This window comes from Castanea sativa, chromosome 8, assembly GCF_040712315.1.
Source record: "Castanea sativa cultivar Marrone di Chiusa Pesio chromosome 8, ASM4071231v1".
NCBI lineage: Eukaryota > Viridiplantae > Streptophyta > Magnoliopsida > Fagales > Fagaceae > Castanea > Castanea sativa.
The window spans coordinates 38,879,098-38,896,590 of record NC_134020.1 but is presented as its reverse complement, the minus strand read 5'-3'; the positions used below and the strand labels follow the sequence as shown (position 1 = coordinate 38,896,590).

At 32.2% G+C, this 17,493-nt stretch overlaps 1 protein-coding gene across 1 annotated transcript; it reads right to left on the bottom strand.

Moving 5' to 3' along the window:
• Positions 1-10,967: 10,967 nt before the first annotated feature.
• Positions 10,968-13,275, bottom strand: LOC142606301 (uncharacterized). The gene is made up of 4 exons (XM_075777675.1): positions 13,188-13,275; positions 11,727-12,934; positions 11,079-11,237; positions 10,968-11,033 (listed from the first exon to the last, which is right to left on the bottom strand). The coding sequence occupies exons 1-4, from the start codon at positions 13,273-13,275 to the stop codon at positions 10,968-10,970; spliced, it is 1,521 nt and encodes a 506-aa protein (XP_075633790.1).
• Positions 13,276-17,493: the final 4,218 nt, after the last annotated feature.

Below are 17,493 nucleotides of genomic sequence, written 5' to 3'. Positions count from 1 at the left end.
CATTCTAACTTTTCAAGAATTATTACCACCTAAAACTCAAAATACATAAAGAAAATTTTTGGGACATTAAAATTTAGTGAGAGTATTTTTGACATTACACAATAAAATATTTTAAGAATCATAAGCTTTCGTTAAAGTTTAATTGAGAGAATAATAATATGACATATTTGCTATTTTCCAAAATATTAAGGAAAAATTGTTTAATTTTAAAGTTTAAGGAGGAATTGTAAACTACTCCAAACATAAAGGATGAAAAATGTTTTTATCCTAAGTTTTTGTTTTTGATTTTTGATTTTTGATTTTTTTTTTTTGGTTTTGGTTTTTGTTTTTGTTTTTGTAAAATGGTACATAAAGAAAAAAAAATACAAAAAGTCAACCCAAAAAAACTGTACGTGAAACAATGAGTTTTGGCTCAATAAAGTTGACTAGATCAACAAAAAATTTCTAAAAACACAATAAAATGGCACAACATTTTCATAATACCTTTATAATTATATTTTATTTTGACTTGTAAAAAATTGACACCTCAACAGTTTTGAAAATATTGGAACGACAATAAGATATCTTAACATTTTCACAAAAGAAATGTTATGTCCACAATATTTTCACAACAAATCACAAGTAATAGATTGTTACAGGTTGTTGTGGATATAACACTTCTTTGTTATGAATGTGTTTTACACACATAGTTTTGGCACTTCTTGAGTGAGAAAATTAAGATAAAATTTCAATTTGAAGAAGTATGAAACTATATATAAAAAATGTATGTCATACAATGTAAATCTCATTCGTATAAAAAAATTGATCACACACAAAGTTATGGTAGCTATTTAATATATGAAAATTTATTTTACTATTATAGTTTCTTAGTACTTATTTGCTAAAGGCAATATCCACTAACTAAAAACTTATAAAAATGATAATGAATATCATCATCTTTCAACTATAAGCAACTGATTTTTGCTAAGGCATTGTTACAATATTTAAATTTTCACAATGAAGGATGTCATATACTACAATTGAAGAACTTCATCAAATACCTTCAACCATACACAATGAAAATTTTGTCATTCATACTTTCTTCTTTATCATTCTACATGAGTCTAGATGCAATCTTTAGCTTAATTAGTTTTTAATGAACACCCATTTTAGGCAAGAAAAAAAAGATAACAAAATGTGTTATCGAATTTTCCATTTAATAAATTATAAGTTTTGAAGATTTAAAACTAAAAAATCAATGTTCTCTAGGTAACAAATAAAACAGCTTATACAACCATTCCAACTTTCTAAGCATTACTACCATCTAGAACTTAAAATACATGAATAAAAATTTTGAGATGTTAAAATTTAGTGAGAGTATTTTAGACATTACACAATGAAATATTTTAAGAAACATAAGCTTTCATTTGGGTTTAATTTAGAGAAAAATATGACATATTTGCTCTTTTCCAAAATAATAAGGGGGAAATTGCTTGATTTTTTAAAGTTTAAGAAGGAATTTTGAACTACCCCAAACATAAAATATGAAAAGTGTTTTAATCCTTAGTTTTAGTTTTTGTTTTTTGTGTGTGTATGTGTGTAAAACTATGTGTTTTTACTTAAAATGGTGCATAAAGAAAAAAATACAAAAATTTAACCCAAGAAAACTGTACGTGAAGCTATGAATTTTGGCTCAATAAAAATTGACAAATAAAAAAAATTTCTAGAAACATGAAGAATGACACAACATTTTCATAATACCTTTATAACTTTGTTATATTTTACTTTGACTTGTAAATAATTGACATCTCAACAGTTGTGCAAATATTTTGAGGAAAAAAATGTCTTAACATTTTCACAAGAAAAATGCTATATTCACAACATTTTCTTTACAAATCATACATAATAGGTTGTTACAAGTTGTTATTAGTGGAAAAAAAAAAGTAATTTCATAAGATTTGATATGAAAATGTTGTAAAAATGTAGTGGATGTAGCTGTGAGAGACGTGTCCCTCAAAAAAGAGATTTAGGTACCTTTTAGGGTACCTCTCTTTTTGGGTAAGTGCTATGGAGTTACCACTTATTTTTTTATGTACAAAAAATAAGAAAAACGAAATACTAATTTACATGACTAAATGTTCCATTCATTGATTGAATAAAATAAAATACAAGTTTGAAAATTTGAACTTTACATGGCTTTGGGTCCTAATTACAATCTACCAAATATACATGGCTTTTTGGTCCTAGTTACAAACTACCCAAAATAAGGATAAAGCTAAGTCTACTTAACCAAAAAATCTAAATCTGGAGGCTAGGTTACGCAATGGGAAGGTGTTAGACACCCATTCCGCCCAGACAAAATTTGGTCTTTTAGACTTTTGTGACCAATGTACTATTTTATGCATGACATGTTGAACATGTGAAATAAACTAATTACATAAAACCATCTATGAATGCATCCTCTTTTCATTTAAAAAATTCAGATCTATTTTTATATTTAAAAGAAATTGATTTTGGCATAAAAAATCAGATCTATTTTTGTTTGTGGTAAAGATTTTTGAAGAGAAAATTCAGATTTGTTTTTTCTTAATAAAAACAAATTATTTTGATTGGTTTTTTTAAAAAAAATTCAGATTTTTTTATATATATATATATATATTTAAAAATTATGTGAAGAGGATCTCATTCACAAAATAATTTCATGCTTCATGAGTCAAACAAAACAAACAGCAATACGATCTCCTTCTTTATTTCAAAAATCTGCATGCATTAAAAAAGTCAGATCTGTATCTAAAAAGATACAAAATCCATTTTTGTTTTAAGGGAAAAGAAATTCAAATCTACAATCTAAGGAAGATGTAGATCCTTTTTTTTTTTTTTTGAAGAAAAATTCAGATCTACATCCAAGAAAGGTGTAGATCTGTTTTGTTTTGATGAAAAAAAAGAGTTCATTGCATGCACATCTTTAGAACTAAGAAACATATTATAGAAACAATAAAAACATGATCATATTATCACAATCTACGTTAACAAGTCAGAATATGAGTGTTTAAAAAACAAGAAAGCATACATCATCACAATTAGAGAGATATAAGAACAAAAGGGTTAGAGAACAACCTCTTGCATGAGCACACTTTGTTCTTGAAAGGATGTTTTAGGGTTCAAAGAAATTTGTTCAATTCTCTTTGAAACTTAAAAACCCTAATTTAGGCAGCAACACTCAGAGAAAGGATCAGAAAATATGGATGATTTGAGAGCCTAAAACGTATGCCCCTCAGAGTGTAAAAAAAAAAATGCTGAATTATGAGGTTTAGACTCTATTTATAGATGCCAGAAGACTCTAAAAAATAGGTACAGACGATTAGGGTTTGAATCTGGACGCATCCTTTTGTGAAAATGTTGAAAATGGTGTGCATTATTATCACTCGAAGGCTGTTGAGCCAAAGCCCATCCCAGCGCAATTTGGCACTTTCAAAGTTCCAAATTGGCCCTTGGATACCGAACGCACTTTCATGTTCGGGTGCCAATCAAACTCTCTTTCTAGGGTTTTTTGGCCGGTCCTTGTACCTAGAAGCGTCATCCTCGTCTATGATTTTTTATCTCTTTTTTGGATAATTCAAGCTTTTTAAGAACAATTATCTTGACCCATTATTTTGTGGATAAACCCCTTCAAATAAATTTCGATAAAGTTCAGACTATCCACAATTTTATTGTTATCCAATCATTCCTTTTATTTCTATGCATGTATCTCTAGCTTAACTGAGAGAATAACAATATGACATATTTGCTCTTTTCCAAAATATTATGGAAAAATTGCTTGATTTTAATGTTTGAGGAATTGTAAACTACCCCAAACATTAAGGATGAAAAGTGTTTTTATTTTTGTTTTTATCCTAAACTGTGTAAAACTATTAAAAAAAATTTAGGTGCACATGGTGTTGTAATTAGAAAAATAAAATAAAAAAGTTGATGAACAGTACATATTAAACAAACCAAAAGATACTATAACTTTTACACATTCTCGCTTTTTATATATAGATATATATAGAAAACCAACCTAGGAGAAACAAAACTATTTAAAAAAAAAAATTAGGTGCACATAGTGTTGTACACATGGCAGGTAACCATATTTTAAAAAATAAAATAAAAAAGACTGTGAGAGACCAGAAACTTTGGGGCTCTTAAAAAAAGAGATTTGGGTGCTTAGGGCACCTCTTTTTTGGGTAATTGTGTGGAGTCGCCACTCATTTTTTTATTACAAAAAAATAAGAAAAAAAACATCAAATTTACATCAAATACATCAGACTTCATTAATTATATAAATACAATTTTGGTCAAATAATCGTTACAAGACTTTGGTCCTAAATACAATCTATGTAAAAATTACAAAGTTTTGATCCTATTTACAGTCTACCAAAACAAAAGATAAAACACTAGTCTATTATCCAAAAACCTAAGTTCGGGGGATAGGTTACGAAATGGGAAGGTGGCCATGCTGCCCAAACAGAATCTGGTCTTCTAGACTCTAAATGACTATTTATATACCCTTTCAAAGATGCATGATATTACAATGACATATTAAAATCCCTAAAATCAATATTAATTCATTCTTTGAAAATTCAAAATCTGTAGTTTTTATTTAAGAAGAAAACCATTTTTTTTTTATCATAAAAAAGTTCAGATCTGTATTTAATGAAAGTACAGATTAGTTTTTTACGCTTGCAAAATTCAAATCTATATTTAATGAAAAAAAAAATTAGTTTTTTATATGCAGAAAAAATTGCAGATCTTTATTTAATGAAAATGCAGATCTTTTTTATATGCAGAAAAATTTTCAAATCTATATTTAATGAAAATACAAATTTTTTTTTATATGCGGAAAAAATTACAAATTTGTATTTAATGAAAATACAGATAAATTTTTTGTTCAGAAAAATTTTCAAATATGTATTTAATGAAAATAAAAAAAAAATTGTTCAAAAAAAATTTCAAATCTATATTTAATGAAAATACATATCTATTTTTATCAAACAAAATTTCAAATTTGTATTTAATGAAAATATAGATCAATTTTTTTATTTAGAAAAATTTTCAGATCTATATTTCATGAAAATACAAATATGTTTTTGTTTTTGAAAAAAATTCAGAAAAAATGTCCAAAACTGTATTTAATGAAAATACAGATTTTTTTTTTTTTGGTGATTAATTGCAGATTTTGAAATTTAAAGAAGAACTAAATCATAAACATGTTAATCAACTAAAGAAAAATCCAACTAAACATGTGAACATGGCATATATAAATTGTGAACAAGATCATATTGACAATGAAATCAAACACATATTCATGAAAACCATGCAATGAACAACACATATATGTCAATTAAGAAAGAGAAAAATAAACAAAAGAATGAAATTAAATAACTACTTGCATGAATGTACCCTTCAATGGAAGGCTTCCAAAACGTCTTTAACGTACGGGGAGCAAAGAAGTCAAAAAAAGAAGGGCCAAAAAAAGTGGTCCTGAATGTTGGAGGCCTCCCCTATTTATAGAGATGTTAGTTGCTTAGAAAATAAGCTAGGTTTGCTTAAAAATTAAGTCCAATCAGTTTAAAAAATAAGCAAAAAACGTATGGGTAAAATCCAAAAAAAAAAAAAAAAGATTTGGATAAGAGTAAGCTGATTTTTCAAATCAGAACAAGTTTCAATATTTTGATCATATCTTTTTACTCAAAATTCAGATTAAGCTAAAATTTTGACAGCTGAAGGGAAATTCAATTCACTACAACTTTGTCAGGATAGCCTAGTCCGAATTTTGAGCTCTACTATGCCAAAGGTGCCTTGGAACGTGAATCTAAAATTTGCTACTTGATTAGCATGTTTTTGAAGTGTTTTCCAAGTCTAAAACTGTATTTGGATGAATGTTAGAGTTATTTTCATGATAAACCTCATCCCAAAGTGATAATTAGGATTTTTTAAATAATGATTTTGAATATAATTATCCTAAAAGCCTAATTATCTACAATCTTTAAATATTATCAGCTTATTTGTTTTAATTCCATGCAACAAATCTCACTTTAAGAAAAATACTTAACCAATCACAAAAATTCATTTAATTTATTTTAATAATTAACCAATCAAAATTAATTTCAATTAATCACATGTAATCGGCTTCACCCTCATACAATGCATGCAAACCGTGAACACTTATCATGTGATATCTTTCAATTCGATGGTCTGATTTGGGAATTGGGCGTACCGTCACGACCATTAGAATCTCAAAATCATTTTTATGATATGCAATGAATAAATTGATGCATGTAATGCAAATATGATTTTTCAAGTATTTGAAATGGTTATTTTAGTCATCTTCCAAAATTAAATTAGGAGTGCAAAATCGAGCGTCTACAAAGACGCTAGATTTTCCCTTCTCTTTGGGCCTTAATCAGGGTGGATACACTTAGAGGTGGCAATTCGTGTTCGCGTATTGGTTTTATGTCATGTCAACTCATGCATATCCGACTATATGGATTAACACTAACTTGACATATTTATTAAATTATTCAAGATTTCTCAACCCTAGCACAACTCATTTATTAAACAAGTCAGTTGTGTCAACCTGATTATAAGATTTTATCAAAATAAAGAAAAAATTTTATGAAAAAACAAACATATAAATATTTTAAATATAAAATTCAAAATTAATGAGTAACTATATCACAAATTCAAAACTAAAGCATATCTCAATATCACAAATAATCAATCACAATATGTCAAAGAAAATAAACCACAACAACTAATAAATTTATATACCTAAGGTTTGAAGGGTATATTGGTAAAATTTTATTTAATTAAACTGATCAAACGAGTCAAACAGGTTTCATAGGTTGAATACTAACCCGACCTGTTTATAAAACAGGTCCATCATGTCAACTCAAATATGACATGAACTCATTAAGCCTCAACCCATAACCTGCTAATTTCGTATCATGTCGTATCAAGTTCGCAGGTTATGTCCAATTTTATTACCCCTAGGTACACCCAAATTGGTCAGGAATTTTCTGGAAAAAGAAAAGGATGAATTTCCTATTATGCCTAAGTTTTAGTTAATTCAATTGGTAAAAAATTTTGTTGCAGAATAAGAGATTTAAAGTTTTTAACCCCCTTCTACATGATGATAAATGGCAATCATCATGATAAAAGAAAAAAAAATGTTGCTTATGCTACAAAATTATCATAACTCATAACTCCTTCATAGGCCTGTCCAACCAATCCGAGCACCCGACCCACCCGGCCAAACCGACCAAACCCGACCCATCTGCTGTCCAACCCGACTGTTTGGTGGTCGGCGGTGGGTTCCTGCCATCCCAAACCGACTCCGGCGGGTCGAGTGACGGGTCTTCCCTTCCAAAACCCGATCTACCCGACCCGACTGTGAAATATAACCTGTTAGTTCTCAGTTCTCTCATATAGTTCTCAGTTCTCATTCTTTCTCAGTCAAGCCTCTCTCTCGCTCTCTCAATCTCTCAACATCTTCGACATGTGCTGCTGATCTACACTGATATCTCACCATCGCCGAGCTCATCGTTGTCAACCTCGTCATCGCCGATCTGCGCCGTTGCTGTTAACCTCCATCATCACCGTTGCGCCAAAATCTCAACCTCTATCACCGATCTGCGCTGATCTCTCTACCTCCATCATCACCGATCTGCGATTCTCTTCCGTTCACCATCGTCGATCTGCAATCTCTGCCATTCAACATCTCCGATTTGCGAGTCAAGGTTGTAGTTTTTAGAAAATCTATTTGTGTTCTTTAGATTTGTGGGCTACTGGTGTTTGGTTTTGTAAACTTGTTCAATGGTATAGATTTTTTTCTTCCAGATATGTGAAAATTGTATCAAGTTTGGTTCTTGATTTGTTTTTTAGTCGAAGTTGGATCCAACCGCCGTCTACCTGAGCCCGATCCGACTCGACCCGTGGTGTTTCACGGTCAACGGCAGGTCTGCCGTTCTGCAACTCGACAGGATCGGGTCGGTTCCGAGTTGGGCACAAACCCGACCCGGACCGATCCGTGGACAGGCCTACTCCTTCATACTCGTTGTTTCATACACTCAATTCCCTATTTTACTCTTCCTTATCCTATTCTCCTTATATGCAACCAATTCACACTATAAACCGACTGGTGTTTAGGGTTCTAACCAGGGTTAGAACTACATTGCCCCTCCAAAAATTTAAAATATCTTTTCCTAGTATATATATTAGTGAAAAATTTTAAAGGATTCATTAAAAAAAAAATCAGGATTTGGCCTCCCAAAAAAATTCAAGTTCTCAAACAATGCTCTAAAAAAAAAAAGAATTGACTAACAGACCCAATAATTATAGAGATAATGAATTGTTTTCTCAATTTCATTTTTTATAATTTCATTTGTTTCTCAAAAATACTTTAAGGCTTTGGATCATTCACAATTTTGAAGACTTCGTTGCTTTCATTGGAGGTTTTTTATTCATTTTGATAAACAACTTAGTAATTGATATTACAAATGAAAATTGTTAGAATTCACTTTGAAAACGATAATAATTGAATTTTATTTTATGAAATATCGTCATCAAGTTTTATTCTATAAATTTTAAAAATACTAATTTTCATTTTATGCGCGTGGTACATATCTAATATCAAAGTAGACAACATTATGATCACTATATGATAACTTGAATACTATAAATCGGCCCACCCAAGGTAAAATTCTTGATTCTGCCTCTAGTTCTAACCTTTCCTGCACCATAAATGGATTAGTTTTAACACCTCATACTCATTTTTTTCATCCAAGAAACAATTTCTTTTGCTATCAAATAAGAAATAAGGATTCTAACCCGTCTACACTATAAACCGATTGATATCTTAACCTAATGATAAAAAACAATTATCCTTAAAAAAAATTGTTACTTAAAATTAACATAACTTGTAACACCCTCATACTCAGTTGTTTCTTTTTTTTTTCTTTTTTTTTTTGAGAAACCAGACCACAGGCCAGGGAATTTATTCAAATAACTAAATCAATGAACATCACGAAACACAAAGGGATCGATGTCAGCAGGTAAGGCTTCCAACCAAACCTGAAGCCCCACATTAGAACTAGCTTTCTTTGCTAATGCATCAGCTACAGAATTACAGCTAACATAATTAAAAGCAATACACTGAAAAGCAGAGGCTTGAACATGAATATCAGCCAAAATAATCCCAAAGCTAGAGAGCTCGCCCGTCCCAAGCTGGAGAGCATCAATGACAACGACAGAATCCCCTTCAATAACCACACGAGTAAGACCAATCTCTAAAGCAAACTGGACAATTCTTTGACAGGCCAAAACTTCCAACTCACCCACAGACCGACCAAGGGAAGTGGGCATGCAGAGCGCTCTAATAGCAGCACCACAACCGTCACGCACTATCACACCTAATCCAGCAAAGTTTGGAGACCGGAAAACCGCTGCATCAAAATTAACCTTATAAATGTTAGGTGCTGGAGGGCGCCATTGTTGCAAGGGCAGAGGGCGAGGAGGGACCAACTCATCATCCTGAGAATCCAAAAACTCCTGCAGAAGGTTACTGGCGCTGCTACGTATGCGATCAACAGGAAGGGCATTTCGACCAAAGTGCAAAGCATTCTGTCTATTCCAGATTCTCCACGCAGCAATAACAAAAATTTCGGCTCGGTACTCATCTCGGCAGTGCATAAACCTGGACAGAAGCTCACTGAAACTAGCAGGTTGGACCGGAATAGCTTGGTGAAACCACTCCAGAGACGACCACACACTAGAGATTTCCTTGCACAGCCAAAGAGCATGTACAACGTCCTCCGAATGCTCTTTACAGAGTTCACACCTATCAGAAGGGGTGATATGTCTTCGATGCAAATTCTCCATAGTTGGCAAAGCTTCATTACAAGCCCTCCACACAAAATGCTTAATTTTATTAGGAACCCGGAGCTGCCAAAGGCCCATCCAAAACTTCTTTTGATTATCCAAAGTGGAGCTTCCTGCATTAGGAGAAGAATCACATGATACAATCAGTTTATATGCACTACTAGTAGTGAACATACCCAAAGGAGTGTCAGCCCATGCAATACGGTTAGAGGGTCGCCGAATGCTCAAAGGAATTCCCAAAATTATATCAACTTCATGGGGGAGAAATAATTGCTTTACCACCTCATTTTTCCACTCAGATCTGTCCGGATCAATTAGGGAGCTTACTCTTGTATCATCTGCCAACTGAGGTAGGGGGGAAATAACAAAGCAACAAGCTTGATCCGGCAACCAACAATCACCTTTAATCCCCACAGCTTCCCCAGTCCCTAAACGCCAAATCATCCCTTTACGAATCACCTCACTTGCACTAAGAATACTTTTCCATGCATAGGACCCCATAATGGACTCCCTTGCTTCAAGGATAGAACAATCCAGAAAAAACCTCACCTTGAAGACACGATGGCAAAGCAAATCAGGGTTATTAATCATCCGCCAAACTTGTTTAGCCAACAAAGCATCATTAAACTTCTCAATTTCTTTGAACCTCATTCCAACCACCTCCTTAGCTTCACAAAGTCTATCCCATTTAACCATATGGGTCTTCCTTGAACCACCACTATACCCCACCAAAACATACGAATCATGACTTCCAAATCCTTAATTAAGCCCTTAGGGAGCTTAAAACAACTCATAGTATACGTTAGAATTGCTTGTATAATTGATTTAATCAGCACCTTTCTACCTGCTTGAGACAATAGTTTCTCCATCCACCCTTGAAGTTTTTTCCAAACCCTTTCTTTTATATAAATAAAACTTTGCTTCTTGGCCCTTCCCACAAGTGCTAGCAAACCCAAATATTTCTCATATTGACAAATAGCAGGAACACCCAAAATAGTTTGGATTCAGGTCTGCATATCCGGTTTGGTTTTGGTGCTAAAAAAAATATTGGTTTTGTCTCTATTTACTTTCTATCCCAAACCTTTCTCATAGAGAGCCAACATATCCAAAATTTTCTGACATTCCTCATCTTTTGCCTGACAAAATAACACACTGTCGTCAACAAAAAATAAATGAGATACCCTTTGACCATTCCGACAAATAGCCACTCCTTGGATATGGCCCTCCACTTCAACCTTATGTAACAAACTTTGAAGCCCCATAGCACACATAAGGAAAAGGTAAGGCGATAATGGATCACCTTGGTGTAAGCCACGTTCTGGCTTGATATACCCAACAGGCTATCTGTTAAGAAGCACAGAATAAGAGACAGATGTTATACAAGACATAATAAGGCTTACCAATCTATCTCCAAGCCCTAAATGCCGCATGGTTCTCTTCAAAAATTCTCATTCCACCCTATCATATGCTTTACTCATATCAAGCTTAAGTGTCATATAACCCAACTTCCCTTAGGTCTTCCTTTTAAGGTAATGTAACATTTCAAAGGCTACCAGTACATTATCAAAAATAAGCCTCCCAAACAAAAAAGCACTCTGAGATTCAGGAATAGCACTAGCTAGAAATTTTTTCAACTGGTTTACCAAAACCTTTGAAATTAGCTTATAGACAACATTACACAAGCTTATAGGCCGAAAATCAGAGACCTTCCTTGGTTGATTTTTTTTTTTTGAATTAAAGCAATAAAAGTAGAGTTAAGAGATTCCTGAACCACACCTAAATTAAGAACTTTTAGCACCATGGCTTTAACATCCTCTCCCCTCTCTCACAATATGCCAGAAAGACTTGTAGAAAATGGGAGACATCCCATCAAGATCAAGAGCGGTAAGAGGAGTCATCTGTTTAAGCGCAACCCAAACCTGATTAGCATGAAACTCACAGCCTAAAGGACCAGTGGCATCCTCGAAAAGAGCTGGATGCATACCTTTTAGAATATTCTCAAAATTCGACGACTTAGAGGAAGTACAAATAGCTGGGAAATAATCCTCAACAATACTACTCATGTGGCCTTCATCTTCTACCCACTCACCTGCACTATCCTCCAACCCAGAAATGAAATTTTGTTGGTTTGCCCGGCAATGAAAATAATGAGTGTTGCTATCACCCTCCTTAAGCCAAGCATTGCGGGACCGCTGCTTCCACAAGGTTTCTTCCCGAACTTCAAGCTTCTGAATCTCATCATGTAATTTGTAAATCCTCCCCAGGTCTTTTACATAGTTGCCGTCCTCTTTTGCACGCTTAAACTCTCTAAGCATCTTTGCCAAGGAATTTCGAACATGCCTAAAGCAATTTTCATTCCATGCTTTCAAGTTGTCTTGGCAAACCATAATCTTCCTATTAAAACTCCACACTTCATTTGATGCCAAAGATCCACCCCATGATGTTTTTATCACCTCTTCACAAGTACTACCTTTTAACCACATAGCCTCAAAGCGAAAAGGCCTCCCTTTCCTATAGAATCGCTTGAGTTCAGAGTCTGAACACAGCAACTTTGATTTATGATCAGAATGGAAAGCTTCTAGATGGTGGATTCGAGATGCCGGGAATTGAAGAATCCAATCAATAGTTGCCACACTCCTATCCAAACGGATCCAAGTATTTTGATCACCAGGTCTACGATTACACCAAGTATAAGGAAATCCATTAAAACCAAGGTCCTTCAAATGACAATAATCCAATGCATCCTGAAACCCCTGCATTTGTCTTTCAGGCCTATCCAACCATCCCATCTTCTCATTAGCGAACAACATTTCATTAAAATCACTCATGCAAACCCAAGAAAAATTAAAACGATGACTCAAAGATCGAAGTAAATTCCAAGAGTCGTCCCGACTGGCGGTATCAGGATCTCCATAAAAGCTCGTGAAACGCCAAGCGTCATCCACTCCTTGGTTAATAAGAGCATCAATGTGATGGTCAGAAAAAGTTTGAACATCCACTCCAAAATCAGACTTCCAATATAAAGCAAGGCCACCACCTGTATTGACACGAGGAACAACAAAAAGATTAGTAAACTGAATCTTTCTACCAATTCTTTCCAAAATAAAATTTTCAACTTTAGTTCCCATTAAGAAAACCATTTTGGGATCTTTGGTGTCACTAGGGCAACAAGCTCATCTTTTGTTTGTGGGTTCCCAAGCCCATGACAGTTCTAGCTTAGGCAACTCATAATCCTCGGTGGTGCTATCTTACAGCCACCACCTCAAAATTTTGTTCCTCCTACCCCTTACAGAGATCCATGCAATATTTTTTACTCTCCACCTGATCCTCAAGATCAATGCTCATGCGTCTTTTCTCACAGTTAACAGAATTTTTCATTGTCATAACCCTAATATCTGCATTATTTTCCTTTGTCACCTTACCCACCTCACGAGCTAATCTCTTCCATGCCTTAGGGTATGTTTGGTTGGGGTGAAAACAGGGAGATGGAAAATATGGAGAGGAAAATAGGGTGAAAAATGGCATTTTTCAACATTTGGTTCAGGAGAGAAAACAAGATAGACAAAAAATGGGGAGTAAAATAATCCTTCCGAGCCCACATTTTTTTATCCTTCCAATTTAGGAGGAAATTGGGGAGGAAAAGATGTTGAATGATGTAATTTACACAAATACCCTCACTTTATTACACTCACCTACCCCTCTCACTTTGTATTTGATGACTTTATAGGGAAAATTTAAATATTTGTTAAATGGTGTTTTGCTGCTAGGTGAAGGATGTATTAAAAACTAGTTGAATTGCTACCAAGTGAAGGATGTTTTGCCAAGTTTGCCCAGTCGCCCCTATGAATAAATTTTTTTTTTTTTTTTTTTAAAAAAAAAAAAAATATATATATATATATATATATATATATATATATATATATCTTCCCACGTAACAATGGTTAGATAAATTTTTTTTTTTTTTTGGAAAATATCATCCCAGTCTACGCCTGGTCACGTGGATAAAGTATACCTAATCAATTTTTGTTGCCCATAAATATAAAATTATATATAATAATAAAGAAAAGTAATATAAATATATATATATATAAGTATTTGTGTTAATTTTTATATTATTTAACGAATGTAAATATATCTATTTCTTATATATTATATAACAAGGACATAATCGTCAATTTATATAAATTACATTTTTCATCATCCCATTTTTCTCTCCAACCAAACAAAAAAAAATTTCACCCTTCCACTTTTCCACCCCTTCAACCAAACACACATGAGGGAAAATCAAATCTTTTCAATCCTCCTACTTTTCCATCATCCTGCTTTTTCACTCTTTCAACTAAACAGACCCTTAGTTAAAAGGGTAGGCCCAGGTGTCCGAGGAAAATCATCAGCCAAAGGATTTGGCAAAACTGAGTGGACCGTAGGCCTAGCGTGACATATTCTCTTACTCTATTCGTTGTTTCGTATACGCAATTCTTTACCTTACTCTTTTCTTTATCATATTCTCTTCATGAAAAATTCTTAAGTAGTCCCGGAGTATATTAAAATGATATTACTTCCTCTCACATTTATGATGGACCCCACCATAAATTTAATAAGTAGACCCTATCATAAATGTGAGAGGAATGAGCACCATTCTTTGTGCTCCAGAAGTACCTAAGAATGACTCTCTCTCTATATACTTATTGCTTCATACACTCAATTCTTTACCTCACAATTTTCCTTATCATATTCATATTCTCCCTATGTGCAACCAATACAGAATGTGAAATAATGGACGTTGATGTTGCCTAAACTATCGCACATTTTATTATCTGGTCATGTGACTCGTGCAATAACAAAGGGAATTTAATAAAATAAATAAACATAGATGGGTGTAAATAACAAGGCCTTCATTATTTACTTAGCCAAAAAAGAAGAAAAAAAAATCATTATTAAGGAATAAGAACATACCTCACCAAATTTTTAATCATTCATTTCAAAAACTGAAGTATCTGTTCCTGCTTTCCTAACGTTACAATTTTGACTTTTTTCAAAAAAATAAAAGGCCGTTTGAATCAGAAGTACAGGTTGCAGTTTAAAATATGCCTTTTTTGTTTTTGGGGGTCTTTACAGCATTGGTGTCTGTGCCATTTTTTTTATCCTCAAGTATCAAAATGGAATTTTGTCAACAAAAAAAAAAAGCATGAAAAATGGAAAACTGTCTACAAGCAAGGAATTAATTATTCCAATTATTTCTTATCAAGTTGCACAACTCCGTACTTGCAATTTCACGTTTTTGGTGGGGATCACTGCCCACTAAAGAGAAGGAAAATGTTGTGACGGATATGGAAATAGTACAGAACTATGGGCCATCATAATTAAATTATGACTTATGAGGACCAAACTCTGTCTTGATTTTACTTTTTAGATCAAACACTTTCAATAACCTCTTGTTTCTTCTTTCCTGTCCTTGTTTTCAAGCCTGTTATGATGAGGGAGTGGGTAAAAGGATTAACAAGTTAGAAAACAAAATCTCTTCACAGTATTTACGCAACAAGTTATAAATGGTACAACTCTAAGTAATATTAGATCATTCAATAACTTATTATAAAATTTATATTTTGAAAATCTCAAATTATATATTCTATACGTTTTTAATATTTATATTAATTTATATGCTAATTGGATGTTATTTACTATTCTATCTATAAATTTATCTTTTATATATTATTTTAAATTACAAAAACTTGAATTTATATATATAGTGAAGGCCTTACTTCCCAACCATTTAGCCCGAATGTCAAGTTTGACTTTCTTAGAGGCCCTGAACCAAGAGACATTAGCAGCTTCCAAGAAGTTTCTGTCTCCAAAACCCTGAATTTGATTAGTGCCAAGACCTAGCATCTTAAGCACTTACAAGATATATATATATATATATATATATATATATATATATATATATATATATATATATATATATATAGACACACACACATATACACACACGTCTGGTGTAACTTTAAACTTCACTCAATATTTTTTAATCGAATGTGAATTTTGATAAATTCACCATTAAATTACATTATCTTTGTATATTCTCTATATTTGCAAAATTTCAAAGTGATCAAAAATCAATAGCCATATCATCAATCAATTGTTTAAATTCAAATTTTTGTAGTTTAAAATAATGTATAAAAGATGAGTTTATGGATCGAAGAATAAATTACATCTAATTGGCATAAGAATTTGCATACATGTTAAGAACATATAGAACATGTAATTTAAAAGTTGAATTTTCAAAATATAAATTTTGACCTTACACTAGAAAAGCGTGCCAATAAGCCATATAAAAGTGATGCATCAATCCCAATCGCTAATGATTTTATCTATGTTTATTATAAGGGTTATACTAACGAATACCTTTATGTGGCGTTTGGTACGGGGTAATATTTTAGGATTCCCAAGAATGTTTAAAGATTCCTATGTTTGGTTGCAAATCATGCTAAGGAATCAGATACCAGGGGAATCTGGATTCCCCTCTCAGTAGGAATGTGGATTCCCTTTAAAACAAGTGGGAATCCAGATTCCTGCTTAAAGGAAATTGTATTTTTTATAAATTGACAATTTTAACCATTTTTCATTATCATTTAAGCAATTAACATAAAATATAAAACAAATTATTATGGATTAAACTCTTTTAAAATTATTATTAAGAATAAAAGCATTTGAGAATTTAAATAGTTATTTTTGTATTGTACCTGTCATTTTGAAATATTAGACTATAATTTTAATGAATTTTTCATAATTAATAGTTGATATTTGGTTTTTCATTATTTATTTAGCAGAAGATTTTTTTTTTTTAAGAACTTGGTAGTTCACATTCAAATCTAAGGATGGAATAGGAAAAATAAATAATTCATTTAAGATTCCTGGGGATAAACCAAGCGTTATCATCTCACATTCCTAGGAATCTTAAGATATTCTCAATGAAACCAAACATTGGAATAGCTACATTCTTAGGAATGTGATTCCTAGGAATCACATTCCTAGGAATCTAGATGCCAAGAGTAATGTGGATTCTCCCGTACCAAACGCCACATTAGGGTATTAATTAACAATCTATTTTAAGAAAGTTTTAACATCACTTTTATGGGAAATGAAAAAAGTTGTCAAAACATTAATTGCTTTTCTTTCTTTCCCCATAAAAATTTTCTTTAAATGGATTATTAAACAATCGTTAAAATGAACTTCTTTTTTTTTTTTTTGATAGATATGAAGGCTTTTAATTTTTGTTGATTTTATCAAAATCTTGTCACACAACGTATGAAAACCTATATACTTGTACGTCATTATTTAAAATTTTTAATGTGAGAAGGATCTTGTTAACATAGTTTTTGGTAAGTTGATTTTCAAACTATGTTAGTTTAAACTAATTAGGAGCCACCATCTTTTTTAGAAATCAGTCTAATATTAAACAAATTTTAATTAAATTATGTATGTTGTTTTCTGCAAATTCTCTAATATGCTTTCTTATTTATTAATATTTTTAAATTAAATATGTAGTAGATATTATTTTTGTGTAACTTGCATCTGTATTATATGTGTTATCAA